The sequence below is a fragment of the Corvus kubaryi genome, unplaced genomic scaffold (assembly GCF_017639235.1).
Source record: "Corvus kubaryi isolate FWS band 111438036 unplaced genomic scaffold, C.kubaryi_AGA036_p1.0 68, whole genome shotgun sequence".
Lineage (NCBI taxonomy): Eukaryota > Metazoa > Chordata > Aves > Passeriformes > Corvidae > Corvus > Corvus kubaryi.
The window spans coordinates 19,846,002-19,866,762 of NW_024582056.1; the positions used below are offsets into that span (position 1 = coordinate 19,846,002).

General features: G+C 37.4%; 1 protein-coding gene across 5 annotated transcripts in view; it reads right to left on the bottom strand.

Annotated features, from left to right (window-relative positions):
- Nucleotides 1-399: 399 nt before the first annotated feature.
- ANKS6 (ankyrin repeat and sterile alpha motif domain containing 6) overlaps nucleotides 400-20,761 on the bottom strand; it is a 41,438-nt gene continuing 21,076 nt past the window's right edge. For 2 of the 5 annotated variants that reach the window (XM_042048728.1, XM_042048729.1), the window contains exons 9-17: nucleotides 19,612-19,815; nucleotides 17,664-17,829; nucleotides 16,864-17,033; nucleotides 13,133-13,322; nucleotides 11,623-11,739; nucleotides 9,681-9,748; nucleotides 8,257-8,373; nucleotides 7,252-7,348; nucleotides 400-1,159 (exon numbers count right to left, since the gene is read on the bottom strand). In XM_042048728.1, coding sequence (XP_041904662.1) covers nucleotides 1,110-1,159; nucleotides 7,252-7,348; nucleotides 8,257-8,373; nucleotides 9,681-9,748; nucleotides 11,623-11,739; nucleotides 13,133-13,322; nucleotides 16,864-17,033; nucleotides 17,664-17,829; nucleotides 19,612-19,815 — 1,179 coding nt within the window. In that variant the 3' untranslated portion in view covers nucleotides 400-1,109. Of the gene's footprint in view, nucleotides 1,160-3,880; nucleotides 3,949-5,429; nucleotides 5,857-7,251; nucleotides 7,349-8,256; nucleotides 8,374-9,680; nucleotides 9,749-11,622; nucleotides 11,740-13,132; nucleotides 13,323-16,863; nucleotides 17,034-17,663; nucleotides 17,830-19,611; nucleotides 19,816-20,761 lie in introns of all 5 variants that reach the window. The other 3 variants (XR_006019606.1, XR_006019604.1, XR_006019605.1) reach the window with 3 other exon arrangements.

Below are 20,761 nucleotides of genomic sequence, written 5' to 3' on the forward strand. Positions count from 1 at the left end.
CACTTTCACTGGTGCTATTATTTTTATCACTGCACCCAAGTTCTATCCCTAATTCTGCAAAACTCCAAAACCAGTACAGCGAGGAGCATGCTGAAATGTAAAATCTTTAGTTATGTACTGAGAACATTCAGGTAATTGGAGCTCCAAGATCTTCTTGCCTTTACCTGCAGTACTTGAGTCTTCAGAAAGATAAATATAGTGTCAGAGGCTTCTGAAGACTTGTATTTTAATTCCTGATGATTTGCATTTTAACTACTTAACAAAATGGTATTTACTAAGCAGAAAATTATTTCTACTTGTAATTACTGTAACTTTCATTTCAAAATTGCTACAAAATCAAGTTATAAAAATGTATTTTTAAGTATATGCTAGCGTTACTGTCCAAAAAAACCCAGCCAATACCAGGTAAAAGGTTTTATTCTCAAAAAAAGTCAGCTATATAAAATATTTTAACATTCTGTTTAAATATTGGTGACAGATAATGCATTTCCTCAAATAAAGTGCTGTTTTTACAAATAGGTATTTCATTTTTACTTTTACTGCTGTTTTAACCTCATAATATTGAATAGATAAAGTATATTTTGGTTAACGAAGAATGCAGCATTACTTCTTTATATTTCTTCCCATGAAACCATTACATTTTCAATCTGGACTCCTTTATCTGTATCCAATCAACAGAGGCATATTCAGTTTATGTATTTCCCCACGTAGGAGGTGTCACAATTTGTGGTGGGCTTCTTGCCTTCTTCTGTGCTTTTGTTGCCCTTGACTGTGCTCATGTAGGTCTCCCATGGTTCTTCATCTACAGGCAAGAGTGGAATGAAACATCCATCTTCTTGCATGTTTATCCATTCTTCTTGCTCTTCTTTGTTTTCCTTAAATCCAGACCACTGATGCCTTGAACAATTCAACACTTAGGTTGAACTACAGAAGTAATCTCTTTATTATTTTCTTTTACTTTTTGTGGGTTTTGTATTTTAAGCATGTTACTGCAGAAAATCCTATGTCAGTGTAGTCAGGACTAACCTTTCTAATTTTCATTTGTACACTTGGATTTACTTAGTCAGATGCCAAACTTCACCATAAAAAAAAATATTTTGTTCCAGTAGCTACCTTTTAGAAGAAACGGCTTCTTGTGGTTTTGAAGAGCAGCCAGGTGCTGTAAAAGGGAAAAAAAAAGTCTGAAAAACTGCAACCAGCAAGACTCACAGCTGTAAACAAGAGAGTAATTCCACAACTACTGGAAACAGACCCACATTTCCCAATGTTATACCAGAATCTAACAATTTGATCCTGTAATTAATTTTACTCATCTTAAGCTGTCTCCTGTATGGAGAAGGAATAAGAAGTCAAACTCATGTGTGAAAAGGTCACCTATTGCCACAAAGTGTCGAGTATCCCTCTCTTCTCAATGTGCACTTTTCCAGCAAGTGATTACCTGAATCCTGTATGATTTTTTATATGCAAGTCTATATTGATTTTGCTCCTATTTTTATGCCTTGCTCTTCAATCTCTAACTCCCTCCTTTGGATAATTTCTACTTGATATTTTTGTCTCTGAATCCAAAAGTGAAAAGTAAATATACAAACAACTCTGTATCTGCAGATATATATGTATCTATCAATATATACAAGATACTATAATATGTAACGAGAAACCAGAAGACCAGAATTTCCACTAACTATAGACTGAATGGTATAATTTTCTTTTTCCATCATAGGCATACTCTTCATTTAAACTTTTGTCTGGAGAATATGCAGTTTATTCTTTTGATATCTATGTCCTGCCTTTCTTCATTGCCCTTACTAGGTGTTTGGATTTTCTCTTTTCTTCCCACCTATCAGAGTGTTGTTTAGATGGTGGAGATTGGGTGCATGAAGCTTGACACAGGCCCCCAAAATGAACTAAACAATTAGTCCTGGCAACTGGGCATTCAGAAAGTCCAATTTTCTTTTTTACCAGAATCATGTAAGCAAACAGCTCACCTCAAACCACAAAGAGAAACTTTTCCTGGGGTAATATAATTTGTTAAATCCCATTCTCTCAGAAAGCTGGACTTTATGCCGCCACTTGTTGTTTCACTGAAGTTGGAGGCCAGACAAAGGAGGAGCATTTTGTTCCTCAGAGCAGTCATTTTGCCTTATGCCTCCATGGGCTTGTCATCTGCTCTAAATGTCGAAGCAGCACAGTAATTCTGTGTTTGCTGGACACATTTGCTGGGCTATAAAGAAGCAGTATCTTCCTAGTAGTTTCTCTGATCAACGACAGGGTGCATTGTCAATTTTCCATGCTGTAATGGTAGCCAAACTACCAAAGTGTCAAAACCCGCCAAAACTTTCACTCTTGGAATGAATAATTTCATCAGAATTTTCTAAAGGTGACCAATTAATTTCCATTAAAAAGAGAGATGAAGGCAACACTCCTCATGTGTACTGTTTGCCTATTCAGAGTTCATTCCTGGTGCCTCCAAACCTAATGGCTTACAGGTCCAATAACCTCTGAATTATTTACACTGCTCTGCCTTATTCAGGTCAGGCAAGGACTGGAGCATGGAATTCCCACAGCCCAACCTAGTGCTCCCTGGCATGGGGTGGGGAGGAAGCAGCCTCAGTACTTCTGACAGAAAGCAAATGTTTGTCAAAGCCTGTTGTTTTCTGCAATGCAGAATCAGCTCACTTCTAGCCCCAGGGATGATACAGCAACTGATGTACAACAGAAACCTTCTCCCAACTGTGAGCTTTACTATAATTGGAATAGCTCATCTGCCAAAACCCAACAAACACTCAACTCTTCCAGGAGTTCCTGTAGTATAACAGGGAGCTCAGGAGTAATGATCTCAGCAGGAGGTGCTCAACCAGAAGCTACAAGAAGTCAGCAAATGATTTTGAACTGCCAAAAAAAAAAAAAAAAATCCAGAAGAAACTGTAGGGTGTTCCCTGAAGAAGCCTGTTGGGTGAAATTAGTTGTACCATCAATCCTCTACTTCTGATAGTCTTGCTTTTATTTATTCTGCCTCTCCTTGTTTTCCTTCTAGTGTATTCCCTAGAAGGGTGAATGTAGATAACCACTGCAGCTCTCCTTTCCTATAAACACTCACCTGGATGTACTTCTATTTCTGCTGCATGCTATCTCATACCAGCAACAACTCCTGACTCAGTGGTAGCAGGGGAGGGACTGAGCCTGGGCAGTGGGGACTGGAGCATTTTGGGCAGAACTAAAGCTAAGGGGACACTGGAGCTATGGATGGGGAAAGGCGTAGAAGCTGCAGACATTTGCAGACTTCTTTATTATTATTATAATAATTGCATATATAATAATTATTATCACTTGCAGGTGATAATAATCAGTCGACAGACCTCCCAAAATTATAAACTACAGTTCCAGAAAGTAAAGATTAAATTTCTTTCCCCCTGCTTTTTCTTTTCTGATTCTTATGGATATACCTGGATTATATTTCACTTTCTTCTTTACACCCCTACAGGCTGCAAACCTCATAAAAGCAGAGATACACTGACAGCCACTCTGGTTTAGGTACTGAACTTTTAAAATTACTCAAAGTATTCACAAAATCACAGGGAAACAGTGAAACCAACACAGCTGGAAGAGCAGAATGTTTTCATTATCCTGTGAGCTACATCTAGCTTTCTAAAAGGGCAAATCATGATGGCTTTCTTGCTAATGGTGTCCAGACAGGCTCCTATGAAGAGCTGTGGAGAAATGAGATGATACAGACCATGCAAGAAGCATAAAAATTTCACATACTACTTTTCAAACGTACCACAGGAGGCAGCCAGTTACAGATGCCATGAGGTAAATCAATGATTAGACTGTAATGAGCTAGAGAAGTAAGTTCACATCAGAAAAAACTAATTGTATTTACCATGGAAAAACTTGGGAAGGATACAATTTCAGAAGCCTTCCTTAGGTGGGAGTCCAAGATACCTTAACCTGAAGTAGTAGCAGAAAAGAATACAAAACAAATACACAAAGCAAGTAATAGCAAATTTCTAAGCCCGATGTCCTAGAGAAGCACAAGGATTAAGCAGCTGAACTGCTGTGTACAGAGCACAGGGTGTTGTTTAAATTGTCACATAACTGAGGTGTGGTAACAGTGATGCAAATCTTTTTAATGGTTCAAGATGAAATGTAGGGAAACAGAGACCAGTGAGACGGACAGCAATACCAACCAGATTAGCAAAAACTGTACCAAAGAATCTGAAGTTCTGTGGAAAACAATCAAAAAGAGTTTTGATAAGTCTTGCCTCATCAACCTACTAGAATCCCTTGAAGGTGCCAACAGTCTTGTAGATAAAAGAGGTCCATTTGATGCCTGGATTTTGACAAGGCACTCACAAGGTCCAAGGTTAGCTCTTAAGATAATAAGGAACCCACAGGGTAAAAAGAAAATTTATTGTGTAGATGAATAATCTGTTAGGGAGGCAGAGGACAGAAGGTTGCCGTAAATAGTGATTTTTTCCATAGCAGAGAGATTCACCACTAGTATTTCACAGGGATCTGCATGAGGATATTCAGGATATGAACAGTATATTCAATATATGATTTTGAGAGGGCATATAAAGTGAAGGGAAAAACCTTCCTAAGTTATCCATGTAAATAAAAAGAAAGGTAAACAGAAGACTGGCAAAAGGACTTCATGTGACATCTGTGCCCAAACAATAGGACAGCAGACAAAATTTGATGAAGATAAATATGAAATAATATTAAGTAAGGCAAATGGAAAAGAAGATGTATGTGTGTTTATATAAAATTATAGGCTGTGAGCTCAAACTCAGTAGATTAGCTGGGTTGTAAGAAGTAATTCCAATTAATGCCAATTCAGTCTCCAATTATAGTCAACACAGCACAGTACTAGAAATAACTAGGAAAGGGCAAGAGAATGGAAAGTAGAGAACACAACTGAGAAACAGACATCACTCTGTCATGTAAATCCATAATACGCCTACATTTTGAACACTGTATGCTAGGCTGGTATCTCCCACGTCTGAAAAGGTAATATCAGAAAAGGAAAAGAGAAAAACTATGGTATAGGAGTGACAAAGCAGTCTATAAGCTTTCCACTTGGAAAAAAAACATGAATGGAGAAGAGTATCACAGTGATCTGTAAAATCATCAGTGGCATGGAGGCGGTAAAGAGGAAACAACTGCTCACTGTATCTTCTGATCCAGTACAATGAAGCAAAAGAAGTCAGGACATGGCAAGTTCACAGCAAATGAAAGCAAGCAGCTCTTCACATCAGCGTCAGATGAGACTGGATGAAAAAGCTGAACACAACTGTATGGACCTTGGATCTGACTTGGTACAGCTGCTCTTATGCTCTAAAATGTTAACACATTCCTGGAAATTACTTCAAGTTCCAGAGACTGCCTAAGGGTTCTGCTGCTACTTTTTACAATAAAAAGCAGCTTACCTGGTGCAGAAACTTCTTTTATCTATGTGTTCTCTTCCTCTTTTCTGTTAGTGCTTCTGTTTCACAGCAAAATCTGTATCATGGAGCTCTCAAACACAAAACCCAAAAGCTAATCTCTGATGCAACCTCCTTGCAGCATCTTGTCAAAAGCTCAACAGGAGCAACTCTTGCCTCCATTCTTACAAAAGGATGCTGTCCCCAGCTCTGTGCCACCACTCTTGTCCTTTGATGTCTTCAAGACACTTAAGGTCAGCAAGTTGCTTGCAGGTATGTTACATCTCTATGCTTCTTTGGTTCTTGAGTAATTCCAGTTCTTTGCACCATGCAATCAAATCCCAAATAGCTTCTGCTCACCTAGTAGTACCTACAGAAGAGGTTCTTCAGCTCTGGGATGTTACCAAGAGACATTCAGAAGTTCCCATGCATGCTGAGAATGGAAAATTGCACAATGCGTACAGAGACACCTGATAGTGGCTTTCAGCCAAGCAGACTACACAGAGTACTGGAAGTAGCCCACATTCACTAACTACCCCAGCAATTCCTAGTTTTCCCCAAGACATCAGCAGGTCAACAGTTAGCACCTGCTTTCACATAGCTAGTGAAATGCAGCTGATTGAGATGGGAACAACTGGGACCACCTCATTATTAAGGTTTCCTAAAGCATACAATATCTGAATTACTTAACATCGCCCCTAAACAAATGAAATTATTTTGTGAGTGGATGAAAGCAGCAAAATAAACAATTGAAGAAGAAGCACTTTTAACATGGTGAACTTCTCAAGGCTAGTCAATGGCTTTTGTTGTTTCTACAAAAACATGGATACAGAAGTACACCTATGTAGATAGGTTATGCCCCATTCCTTAATCTGGAGTAACAGATGAGTATCTGCCTTTGTTTCAGGTGGCTGGCAGGACAGAGATTTGCAATTTTTATATCGGAGAGTGTAGGAAATGTATTCATTAATTACAGGTCAGCAACACCTTCCTGAATGCTTTGGTTACAGACAGTGCATTTTAAAAGGCAGTTTCTCTAGCTTGGCTAGCAGATAACACTGGTGCTTGGAATACATGTATTCCGAAGAATCCAACTATAGATAATATAAAAATACCACCTATGCAAAATAACTAAATGCACACTTACCTAAATACATAATTAACATAGCTGCCTCAACTGTTACGCTAAATTGTAAATCTTGAATATATTTATTCTACCTTATCATACTAAAGTGTCTGCTATAAAGAGTATGCAAAAGAGTATGAAGAGTATGTATCATACAGGAACACCTCCCACTGATGCTACATACATACATACAGACAGTATACTGTACACTCTGGATTGCTATACTTACATCCATTTTGTGTTTAGTAATGTAAAACAAAAATCTATGCTTATTCCAGATAGTACTGAGGGGTGTATAAACATCTTAGAGATACCTCTACTGTTCATGTTGAAATCTTCTCTACAGTCACAGCAAGAGACATACATCATTAACCAGGAAAGCAGCTAACTGGCTTGTTTGTCACATTCTGTCTTCCAGCCAAGTATTAAATAAAATATCCACACATTTGGACATTAGGAAGACTTTTTTCACCAAAAGAGTGATTAGACATTGGAATGGGCTGCCCAGGGAGGTGGTGGAGTCACCATCCCTGGAGGTGTTTAAGGAAAGACTGGACATGGCACTGAGTGCCATGGTCTAGTTGTCATGGTGGTGTTTCGTTATAGGCTGGACTCTGATCTCAGAAGTCTTTTCCAACTGATTTTGTGATTCTGTGATTCAACCTGTAATTAATTTTTCAGTTAATTTCAGGTGCTACTTACATTGGGAATGACCTGGCGGCCGTGTGTTACTAACACTACTCTCAAAGGAAGAGTGGAAGTTGTGTATAGTTTCCTGTAAAATCTGTCTCTCTCGACCCTGTAAAAGAACAGTAAAATAAAATAAGGTATTCTTAAATTTCTGTTTAAAAAACTAATTTATTATGAATTCACAACAAATGTGTAAATAATGTGTGTCTATGCTCAGCACACTATTAGAAATAATAACAAATCCTTACCTCACAGATACATATAGAAAACCTTGTAGTAATCTTTTCCTGACACTACCAGACACCAATAGAAACATTTTTGTTACTTTCTTCCTATCTTTACTGCATGTCTTAGCATGGAACATCATCCACCTCCCCTAATTTTTAACCTCATCACTACTGTTGATCTAAACTTGGGGAAATTGTCTGTGGTTTTTTTGTCTGAACTTCCACGATTAGAGAGCGAATGGACCTCCAATCTAAAAAAGCTGCTGAGAAGCTTCAGCAGGCCTAATCAAAGACAGGTTCCAGTACAAACTCCCTCTGACAAGAGCACTGTTAACTGTACACATCTTAGCAAATCTGTTAATATTGATATAAAATTCAAAGGCATTAAAAGTGTAAGAAATGAGAGAAGAGCTATTTACCTAATTACAGAGGAATCAAAACCTGTTATGTTAACCAAAGGACACCTTTCTGCTTATACTGCATTCTCTAGCTGGACTATTGCAGCCAGATGATTCTTTTTAGCACTGCTGAAATCAATATTCAGAAACTGCAATATTGCTCCTGTTTACAAATAGCTTCTTCACTGGACTAAGAAGGAGTTATTGAAAGAGAACAGGAAGTCCCCCAAAGGAAGATTTTTCACTAATGAAATACATGAAACACTTTGCTTGGAAAAAATTAATTTAGCTTTTCTAACTAACATCTGCAACTGAATTTCAAAATGTATGTTGAATTAATTATACAAACAAGCCTTGAAATAATTTACTAAGTACAGTACTTCAAAATGTACCTTTCCTGCATTCAGTTCAGAAATAGCTGCCAAAATTTGCTGTCTTGATCCATCAGTTTTAATACCCAGCTCTTTCAGATCACCATCAGTAAGTGTAAGAAAAGCTTCCATATCCACCTGTATATTAAAAAACAAAAAGAAGAAATAAAAGAAAAAAATATAAGACAAATTTACCTATGCAAAGATTCATTACTACAGGTCAAAAGTGGTTTGTTAGGCTTTTTAATCATATAGACTTACTGTAAATATTGTGCAAAAAGTATTTTTAATGAATTTCCAGCACCAAACGGTACACATTTTACCACTCTGTTGTAAAGCTTCTAATCTGCTGTTAATCATTTAACTAATCGTGATAGTAAATCTAAGATATTAATGGATTTTTAGTTCTTTTCCCCATTGATTCCGATTAATACAGAATATATATACACTCCACAGAAATTCCTCTGCCTACAGTAGCAGCTACTTGAATATGCCTAAGGTTTCCCTCTTTTCTTTTCTTCACCCTTTTCCCCTAAGTATTTTTGGAATTTCAGAATATTGTGTTTACTTTTCCAGTGTCTCCTGAGAAAAACCTAGGTTTTGTTCATATATCAGTTTTTATTAACAACATATCCATAAGGCTGTGATAAGAATAAATATCTAAAACTTTTCATATTGATATAACCTTCATACACAAAGCATATTAATTCCTACAGAATGCTCCCTTGCCTATCATGCAGGGGAACAATAATAACCCAATATATTGTGATGCAGCTAAATTGTCTGGACTTGTGCTGAATCCTGAACTCTGCAGCAATGTCAGTTTAGTGCATGTCCATTCACTACCCTTTGCTTTGACCAAATAAACACACAATATTTGCTCCCATCTGATCCTGCCTTTAAGACTGCAGTGAATTAATTTTACTTATTTTCAGCAACATTTCCTTTCATTGCATCCTTTAGCAAGTCAATGTCACCAGTCTCATCTACCAGGATGCCTACAATCCCCAGTTTAATTCTCCTTTTGCTTTTGCAGAGTGGACAAAGAAGATAAAGCAGCCATCTCAGTGACTCCCACCCTGCTGTTGTCCATCTGCAAATGAGGTTCCAGCTGTGATTCCAGGGATGATACAGTATGTCCTATAAACTATTTAGCCACATTGGATAAAGATATATATAGAAAAAGCAGAGTGTAAAAACAGAGAGGAAAAGAGGAAAAAAAGCCCTATCTATATAAAAGGTGCAGGTTAAGAGTAAAGCTATTTGCAGTATCCTGGAGAATGCCACAAATACCACTTGATCCATGTTTCAAGGTCCTCTCTGCGATCAGGAATGGTTATAGAACTTGAAATCTGAGATTCTGGATCACAAATCTGATGCAACATGTGTTATACCCTACTTCCACCAAAACAGTAAAAAAAAAAGATCTTTTAGAAGAGACATACCTCCTGTTCCTCAAATATAGGCTGATATTTCTCAAGTGACAATTTTTTAAGGATGCCAGTCAGCTCATCTGTAATAACACAAAAAAAAAAAGAAATCAACCTCATGGATTAGAAAAGATTTTAATCATCTCAGTATTATGAACTGAAAATATATATTAAAACCTGTATTTCCTGTAATCATGTATGGTAACAAAAAACCAACCACATTTATTCTCCATTAGAAATTGAAATACTGGCTTACTCTGTTCTCACCTACTTACATAGACTGTAATTCCATCTAGTCTTACTTTGCTAGGATAAACACCATTGTATTGCCCTTTCTACCTCATTAAAAGGATCTTACAAAACCAAACCAGTAAGGAATACCTAAGCACTTCAATGTCGAAAATGCAGGTGCTTGGCCCCAGATGGCTGACCCAGATTGTGCAGGTTAGACAGCAAAACTCCTCAAGCAGGCAAGGAACTGAATGGCCTATTTCTGTGTCATCATCCAGGAAGGTAAAGTGTAGACCAAGCAACCACACACCTGCTCATTCAAAAGAACATACAACACAGGTCTTTCTGAATCCTCTTCTCCTCATGTGCCTGACATCCAGGCATCTTGAACACAGACAGCTGAAGCCCAGCTAAGATGAAAACTAAAGTTTTACAAGCTCAGCTTCCAAGGCTAAGAGCACTTTCCTCTTAAAGTCTAAGGAAATTAAATGTTGCAGGACCTGATAGTGACTCTTCCCACACATCTAAAATGTGATTAGTTAAAAAGCATAAAAGCACTTTCAGAATAACCTGACATTACCTCTCTTAATTATGCATTACCTCTCTCAGCTAAAGTTTTCTTTTTTATTACTTTGCTATTTAGTCACGAGTAACTAACGATCTGTTTTTTCCCCTTAAGTAGCTAAGTGGTCAGTTAAACTAAGAAGTCAGAGTCAAAATGAAGAACATGAATTATTACACTATAAAATGAAACTATATTTAATATTCTGCATATAAACTCACTTTCATTTTAAGGACATCACTAGTCCATTGCCAAATATACTTTGTTTTCATTTATTTAACTTCTTTGTCTTTTGACTTTCCCTTTTCTTTCACCATCAGTAGCAACAGGAAAGAGAATCTCACACTCTAAGCTTCTCAAAAGACATCAAGTACCTCAAGATAAACACACCGTTGTGTACTATTTTGGAAGACTTCTTTACATAGAAGAGTCCACAGACAACTGGAGAGAAAAATTCTAGTTGAGTCTTATTTTCTGCTAGGGTTTTGCTGCATTTTTTTTTACATTAAGTTCACCTAACTTGGTATGCCTAACATGATTTGCAAAAATTGACATGGTCTCAGGCTAAAAGCTTTAGTACCCTGACATTAATCCACGGGAAAAGGTAACCAGTTTTAAAATTGTATCATGGGAACTTCTCCACATTGTTTGATGAAAAATATCATCTTAGAGAGAGAAAAGAGGATGTGCATTAGAAGACCTTAGATATACTATGAACGTTTTTTTTCTTTTAGGGTGTTAGCTACCCTTGCGTTTTTCATCATGCTGGTGTGCTTAGACTGTAGGCCATAACACAGGAAGAAACTTCCAGGGTCTCTGAGCTCAGTCTTACTGTCATAAACAACTGTAACACCAAACACCTTTCACACACACACAGACTGCTTTCAAGTGTAGGCCCTTCATGTTCTCTCTTCCTCTATCCCTCTTCCAGTTCCTGTATTATTATACTAAGGTTGAACAAAACCTGAAACCTCTCACTTTTACAACGTTTGCTTAACATGTTTGTCCTTTGCTTTATCACTCTCATTTGCTCTACACTTACCTTGTCTCCTTACCCACGTCCCTGGAGCAAGCTTAAGTTCTTGGAGCTCTTAGTGATTTTGCCATGTTACTCCTAATAAGCACCTTCTTTTATATTAGTCTGTAGTAGTAAGGTAAGATTACCTTTCTCCAAGTTTTCAGAGCCTTCTTTTACTCTCACATGGTTTCGTCTTTCATTATTCTCTACATCACTGGCTCTCAGCATAGAGCCAAGCTGTTGATGGTCCACCAAGTGGTTGCCTAAAAAGAAACAAAGAACACCTCTGAACCCTGCTGCCTATTGTTCCTTCACAGTAACAGTCAATGCAAATCAATTTTCTTATTCATTTAAGTTCACTTGAAAGAAAAGACAAGTTAACACTGCAGACCTTCTGTACTTATTCTTCTGATTACTGCTTGGCATATCAGCATTTGTACTGCTACTGCTGAATCAAATCAGAGTCAGAGAAGCCCTTGAATTAAAGGAGCACTTAGCTACAAAAGCTTGCAAACAGAATGAACCCAGAGCTACTTGAGCTACTGACAAACAACCTTCCTACAAGGGAACTCACAGTATCTTGGCATTAGTGTGTGGTCACAAAACCCAGCTTCACTAGGTGAGATGAGAGCAGCTGATGGCTTGGGGAATTAGTCTCATTATCCAACAGTGAGTCCTCTTCCTTTTATGTATCTCTTAATCAACGACTCTTATGTTATCAAGTCATCATTATAAAATGGCACTAAATGTGAAAGGATTTGCTCCAGCAGTCACTAGAATATGTTACAGCTAAGCCATGAGAAGAGGACAGAAAGAAGATCAAATATCACCTGTTTTTAGTGTCAAATGGAATTACAGTGTTAATGGACAAAGCTGGCATAAGTGAAAACAAACCAAAATCAATGGAGATGATTTCAGAAAAAACAAAAATAGTACAAAGTGCCTCCATTTCTTATTTAAAAGGTTCTGAGTCAAGTTATTTTCTTCATTTTTTTTGAGATATTTATAAGAGAGAAAAAAGTTCTTGATATCCTGTTTCCAATGCAGTAAAACGACTTTTTAGAAGTTGCAATTTAGACTTTAAAGTCTAGTTTAAAAGGTATTAATCTTACTGGAAAAGTAATAACATTATCATTCTTTCTTATGACTTTAGTTAAAAAGAGGTTGTAATAAGGTTATTTTGGTGATTTAGAAAAAAATATGTACTACAGCTCTTAATCAACTTCATGTAGCTATAACTCGCTATGAATAAAAAAATGTGTCTTTGTAGTGATGTGCTCCCCTGCATTTACCAAAACACCAAAAAAAAGTTCTAGTGTTGTACCCTCAGCAAAGGGTGAAAAACAGGACTTAAGCCATGAAGGGGGAAAAGGAAGGAGGCCATTTAAGAGTGGCCTACCGACATGTTCTATGCTAGCTTTGAGATGATACCAGTCTCTCTGTAAATGGAAAAAATCACAGGTTTTGGGAGAGAAAAAGGCAGTTATTATTGCAGGAATGCCAATCTCACTGTAAAAACCACCATAATATATTTTCTAGAAAGAAAAGAGACCTCATTCTCATGCAGACACACACACATAGTCCAGTACAGTTACAGCTTTAAACATGCAGTGCTCTTGATGAATGAATGCCCTGTAATTACAGTGAGCTACCCACCATCCTCTGTGATAGTACCACTGCTGGAGCCGTTGCTCTTGGCGTGTCTGTGAGAAGAAGAGACAGAAGACTCTGTGTTTTGAACCTTAGGAGATGGGGAAGGTGACGGGGAAGGTGTGAGAGTTGGTGATGTGCTTTTAGACGTAGATGAAGTCCCAGATGGAGGTCTTTTGTTCATCTCCAGTTTTTGCTGCAGTTAATGATACAATCATTTCAGTTAAAAAATAATCAAAAAAGTGTTTACCTATATATGATCCTTCAATATTACTTAAGTTGCCTGTCATTTCTGCAGAGCATATAGTCACAACTAGAAGTTTCTGCTTGATGTATATTGAAATAATTGAAGCAATAGTGATTTTATCCCAGATGAAAGTCTTGTCTCCTCAAATTCATCAAGAAAAATACATTTGTTAAGGCTGTAATTTTGTAATAAGAAAATTATTTCTTGTAAAGCAATATTGCCTAGAAGCACTACAAGTACTCTTTTTCTAAAAGGACTGCTGTAGTTTAAGTCCAACTGGCAACTTTGTACCACACAGCCTCTCAGTCACCTCCCCACCTCCCATTGCCGGGCAGGAGAAGCAAAAGTAAAACTTGCAGTTCAGATAAAAACAGTTTAATAACAGAAACAAAGTAAATGACTTTGACTATTCAAATAGGGATTTTCATTCAGAGATTTTATTAAATAAATAAAGCCTCAATTAGAGATTCTCAAAGCATATGAGATGCTAATTTAAAGTAGCACTTCATGCTGGGTTAACAAGAAACATGTAGCAAGCATAAACTAAGTTTTGGGCGCATTAAACCCCTTGCTGCACTGGAATGGAAGTTTCCAGCCAATCCTGAAATTTATTATTACCTAACAGGAGTCAAGTGATTTATTAAGAATTTTGCAAATATGGAACGCATTTGGAGGCATGGAAAACACGAAAACACATGAGTTAAAATGGGGAATAAGAATATATGTGTGTACACAGATCATCAGTCTTTTCCAAAAACAGTCAATGCACCTCATCTCCTAAATTCTTTGATCGACATATATATTTTGATGTCTGCACTGTATGACCCAAAAAGAAGGTGATTTTTTCCTGGATTCCTGCATTCAGAGTTTAAATACCTTTTGTCACTCAGACTACTACAACAGACTGATAAAAAAGTTGATCTGGGTGTGAATGACAGAGGTTCCTGTCTTTACAGTTTTGCTTCTGTGCTGTGGCATAAATGGAACTTTTCTAGTTAATGAAAGAGATGCGGATTTATAATATAAAATTTATTTGAATGGTAACATTCTTCCATTACTCTATCCCATGTCAGAATATAATACTTCCTTAGCCCTGCACTGAATTTACTAGAAGTAATGTAACATGATAGAAACCTGAGAGGTCTCTGAAGAGCATCATGAACTCATTTCAACTTTCTGTCCCAAATTTCCATCTAAATTGTTATTGGCCATTTGTGTTTCAGAATGGTCTTCCCTCCCTAGCACATAGTCTGCAGCCATTTAAATTACATCTTCCTGAAAAATGTTACTCATATTTTTCTTTTCCTCTCTTTAAAGCTTGCACCACCTCACCCCTTTAGCAAAATTGATCAGTGTAATATCACTGCATTTTTAGATCAGCTATTTCCAAGTTTAGACAGCATGATCCTAATGGGAGGACACATGCCATTCCTCAATGGATACAGACATTATATTTCCAGCATTTACATTGCTGATTACAACAACAAAGTAGACTGTTAGCTTTTGCAGTCAGTGTGGATCCATATTTGATTGTGTTCTCCCAACAGAAATCTCCAAAAATCACCTCAGTTGAATGATACATGAACATCTATAGTGAGATCCACACTATGACATGTTTTGTTACTGGTGGATAGAATGAAACTCTTCTAGACATCTAAGCAAAAAGCACCAGAAAAGCTGTTGCCTTTCCAAAACAGTGGCAAAAATGTTGTTTAAAAATCTTTTGTTCAATGGTATGATGAACAGCCTTTCCAGAAGATGATCTGCAGCACATTGCACTTCAGTACTCCTTTATCCCCTAATATATCCCACTGTGAGTGGAAACAGTAGTTAAACTTCTCAGTGGCAGCATTGCTGCAACACAAGGCCATCTGCAGCCCAAAGCTCACCGGTATTATCTCTTGGTGGGCTGATTAACATAACTGAGAAAAATGAGACTTTTGGGGGGCACACAAGGAGATCTTCTGAAATTATTTCCGAGCTAAAAACAAGCTGAGAGGACATGCTGAGAGTTTAATTAAAACATACTGGTCAGACCACCTCTGAAAGAAAAAGCATTTGGTAGCTGCTCTGCAGAGAAGACTTTAATGAGGGGAGAGGATGATAAAGGGGTTTTGTCTACAGGAAAAAGAGACAGATCATTTATAACTCAGGGAGCAGTTACATGGGATAAAAAGGGAGGAAATATTATCATATGCCAAAGAATTGATATGAATCCTTAGGCTTTGGTGGTCCCACTGAGTTAGAAATTTTAGCTCCCAGTCTCATCTTTGAAAAGCAACCAATAGGCCCTCCAAAATCAGGACTGACAGGTCAGAGACAAAGTGACTATTCATGGAAACTGTTTCAGCATTGGTAGTTGCACCTTTTCCTGATTTTTGTCCTCCAGAAATTTCCGAACAACTTCGCAATTTCGTTTATCATTTTTATGTATTGATTAAATACGAATATTGTGTACTGTTGTCATATAAGACATCACAGAATGAGATTGCAGAAGTATCAAGTTTATACTCTGGTCATTTTTGTTTCCTCAGGCAAAATTTCAAGAATCTCACTGAAAGATGCAAAGAAAACAAAACAAAACAAAATAAGCTGCTTGGAGATTACATAGCAAAAGTTGGAGAAATTTTGCTCTTGCTCACATATTCTAACATTTGCAGAATAACAGGCATTAGAACATAAACCCCAAATTATGTGTTTTCTTTCTCTTGCTCTCTGAAATGTAATGTTTCCCTGTGTAAATAAACCCATCAATTTCTCAACAGCATGTCACATCTGCTGTTATGATGCTGCTTTCAAATTTGTGTCTCTGCAGATCTTCAAGATTTAAAATCTTAACCCTCAAAAATGTTGTACAAAGTAGTTAAGAACTTCAAAGTACATGCACAAAAACGTGCAGGTCATGAGGGTAAAGCTACTCATTCCATGGAATTGACAGGGAAGTCAGCACAGATAGTACAGCCTTGCGAGCAAAACCCGACTTTGGTGATGACCTGCTGTTTGAAAGTAACACCTTGTGGAGCAGACTGGATACATGCATGTTGCTGTGCTCAGCATATCCTGGTACAAATTATGTCATGCTCTGCATTCAGGTTGAGCCTTTGAAGGGAAACTAGCTAGAGAAACTAACTATACCACTTCAAGGTAAAATCCAGGAATAACTAACATAAAACACTGGATCCTGACCATAGACAGAAATAATGAGAAACCATAACAGTGCAGATCTACCCTAAGATCAAGCATTACATTTACTGTTTTTTAACACAGAGTGGAACTAATAATAAAGTAAAATCATGTTTTATTATTAGGTTTCATCTTCTGTAGACTTGCACTTAAAAGTAAGGTTTGTAGAGCTGAAAAGTTTCCACTAACGTAACAAGCGTTCATTCATTTTTGGCTGTGCAATGCTGTGCACCAACCACCCATAACTGAGATATGACCTATTAAAATTGGCCAGTTTGGAAGTGCAAAATTTTACATTTCCTGTTACCTTTACAACATGTCCATTGCCAACAATCTGAGCACACTGCAAATCTGACAGAGTAGATGAAGGAGTTGACTGGACTGGACTGTGCTGTTGGCTGGGTTTCTGTTCAGGTAAGCCTGCTGCTTTTCTTCTTTGGGCTGCAATCTGAGACAAAACATTATCTGCACTGCCACCTAAAACAAAAAACAGAATAAACCCAGTAAAGGAAACCATAATTTTGAAATGTTTGTTAACTCTCAAACATTCACTTTCATTTAAAAACTGACTGGATGAAGCAAAAAACAATTGTAAGGTTCAGATCTGTCCAGCAGCTTCCAGAAAAAACAACAAAAATCAATTGCAGAAGAGAGAAGCCATCCCTGGCTTCACACACACACACAGCTGACACCCTTAGATATAACTTTCATGAGCCACTTCACCATATTGTCTTCAATAACTAATGGTAAAATGCTTGCAGCTTTGGTTTTAATTGAAAATAAAATTGGTTTAATTGATTTGAATTCAAAAAGTAAGCAACATGTGTAGGAGTCAGCTCTATGACATGCATGGCACAATGACATGGGGTGGGCCCGGTAAAATCTGCATGAGTTGGGCCGACCACTGACACTTCTGTAACAGATGTGAGGCTTCTCTGCCCTTAGGTAGGTGTCCGAAGTTCAATCTTGTGACCACTAAATTTACAGAAGCTTTGCTTTTACAGTGGTAGGAGTGCTCAGAAAAGGTTTAGTATCTTCTACCATCATCACAAACACTATTTTTTTACCTGAATAAGATACAAATTACTTTCTTATTAAAAATGGTACCTGATCTGTTATGCAGTTCTCCTCCATGCCTGTTAATTCCTGAGATGTTATTGGATCCACCAGAAGAATGGGGAGAATGGTTGAAGTTATTGGAATTTGAAGGAGATGCTGGCCTTCTTGCAAATGTTGGTAATTTGACTGGTCTAGTACCTTTGCTAACAGATGTCTGGAAAACAAAATGAAAAATAATTTTGTTCTTTCTTGAAAAAAATAAAGATCAAACTTCAACTGCTATTTTATTTATCCCGAGTTCTGAAACTTTCACTGAAGAACAAAAGGGATATCAGAAAGAATTTTATTTTACATATACATATATACTGAACATATATATACATATATATTTATTCAATGAAAAAATTACACTATATTAAGCCATTAATTCTTCTTAACCTTTGGCCAACACAAATGAGCATATATGATGCACCTGAGATATGATATACACAGTATTCTGAGCAGTGGGGAAGAAAAAAAAAAATATATCACCTGAAATGTCTTTCCTGCAGAATCCTGTCTTTGTCTCTCCCATCTTAAAAAACAGCTACCACCAACTTCTCATCCATCATATCTTTATTTCTTACAAATTAAGCTGCAAGAAGTGATATAAACTTTCTCTCCACCAGCTGTATTTTTATATTCCCTGCAATCTAAACAGCTAGCTGCACCACTTTATTGAGTTTTATTAACTGAGGCACTACTGATCTAGCTACACACTACCCAACTCCTCAGCCACATCCTCCTTCATTTCTTTTTCTTTTACACCATTAGCCACTGACAGCCATCTGACATATGAGCTTTTGCAGCTCAGCTTTTTCATGTCTCTTATCCTGTTGTCCAAGTCACTTCTTCCAACTCTTACTGTTTCCCTCCTTCCTATACCCTTAGCAAGACACTTCTTTCCTCACAGAAGGACTGATGGCTAGTCCTCCCCTACTTTCCCTGCTCCTCACTTTACACACACACCAATTATTCAGTTATGTTATTACAACTGTCCTTTTTGGGATGATAAACACGTACCTTCCTGTTACATCACTTCCCTTCTAATAGTCTGCCTTATTCCACCTAAATCACCTCTACCGCTATTAAGCTAACTGCCACTTAAAAAAAAGAAAAGAGAAAAAAAATCCTCCTAAATGTCTTCCTTGCCCCATTTCTGGAGCTGACACTGAAATACCGTTCTGGACTAGTCTTCTACAGAAAGGGAAGTAAGCACTTCTCCTTTTTCTCAAACTACAAAAGAAAAGGCTGTCAAGGTTGTTTTATTTCCTGTCTCAAGACAAACCACCTATTTTTCTTTTGGTTTGCATTTTCACTGAAAACATTGTAGAATCAGGAAAGCTCCTTCTATTAAAAACAGAAATAATTGAGACTTTTTCCAGTCTTAAAGTAGTTCCAATTTAAGGCTATGTGCCTTCAAGCCCACTTGATCACTACTCACTACAATTTTATCTACTGCTAATCTTTCAGAATATTATGTCTGTATATTGGTCTTACTGGTATTTCTTCCCCCCTGCTCAGTTCCTAAAAATTGAGCAATTTTAATTCTTCTTTTTCTGTCCTTGGTCTTCTAAATCAGAGCAGTTTCCCCCACACTCTTGGTGATTCTGGTTAACAGCACACCCCACCCCCCCCCAAACCAAAGAAAGAAAGAAAAAAAAACCCAACGAAACAAAACAAAACAAAAAAATCAACCAAACAAAATCAAAGACCCCAAAACACCCCAAAAGTCAAACCAAACCAAAGAAAAAGTTGTTTCATTTCACACAAAACTTTTGTTCCATTATGTTCCTTCCATACAGATGTGCATTCTTCCTAAGCAGCACTGCTTAAAAGGACAAGCCATTGCTGAGACAGTGGGTTAAAAATAATTTCTAATCAGAAACAAAGTGGCTCCCTGGTCAGCAGGACCTTGGCATAACACAGTATTTTCATACACATTTCGTTTGCTTACTATATCAGAATTCCCACTGCTGTTAAAATCGTGCTTGATGGCTCTCTGTGGCCAGGCAGTTCTCATCTGTTCAGATTTGCCATCTTTGCTGAGTCGTGTTCGGTCAGAATTCCAAAGCTCAAAGCTTGAGGGTGGTAAGAAAGGTGGTATCACTGCTTTCAGCTTATCACTGGGCAGCCTGGTAAATGGAGCACTACTCCTCAGCTGAGAGAGGGAAACAAAGAAAAGGGGGGAAAAAGATAGTTCTTAAGAAAGATTACTGGGAGCTGGTGATGAATTTTCAAAATTTTAAGTTAAGCAAAAAGATGAAAACACAAGCATTTTTAAACAGAAAGGAAATGAGACACAAAAGTACTACTTGAGGAGAAGTATAACACATAGTAACAGAGAGAAACCAATGAACATTGTGGCACCCCTCAGTATTACGACTATTCATTTGATACAACGAATATGGTTCATTAAGTGGCAAAAACTGTCTCTTCCTTTACTGGGCTAAAAATATTGCGCAAGTTAACTTTACCAAGAATGTTAAAAATCAATTTCCAAAGAAATAACAATGTAGTCCTCTCTGTATTTCCAGACAGGATACCTGGAAACAGTGAACAACTGTGTGTTCCTGCTGTATGTGTACTGAAGAATGAGACAAAACTACCACAACTGATTTTGCTCCCTGGAGTTCTGCCAGTCAGTCATATCAAAAGTTCTTACAAAAGAACTCAAATTTCTTACAAAAGAACATAAAGATAATAACCAGCCAAATTTATGACATCACCAGTGACTAAGCTGCAGGGAAATATAAAGTTACAACATAAAAAAAGAAGAAAAAGCATAACACAAACACACATCCCAAACAAAATATTTTGTGGTTGTCTCTACTAGTAATTTCACACCTCCATTGTACCATGTTCCATCCATGTTTTCCTCACTTCATACTGCTTGTCAGCAACTAAGCAGCAGTTGCATCAATTTTACTTTTTCATTGCTTATCAAACAAAGGTATGGGTAATTCTTGAAAGAAGTCTGTACAGCTTCCATAACACACTACTTTTAGTACTTTCCAAAACTAAGTTCTTTCTGAGAACTACTGGTGGGTGTACCAAAGCCTGTCAGTTCCAGTCTAGTGGCTGTAAACAGGCTCTTTTTTGAGAGG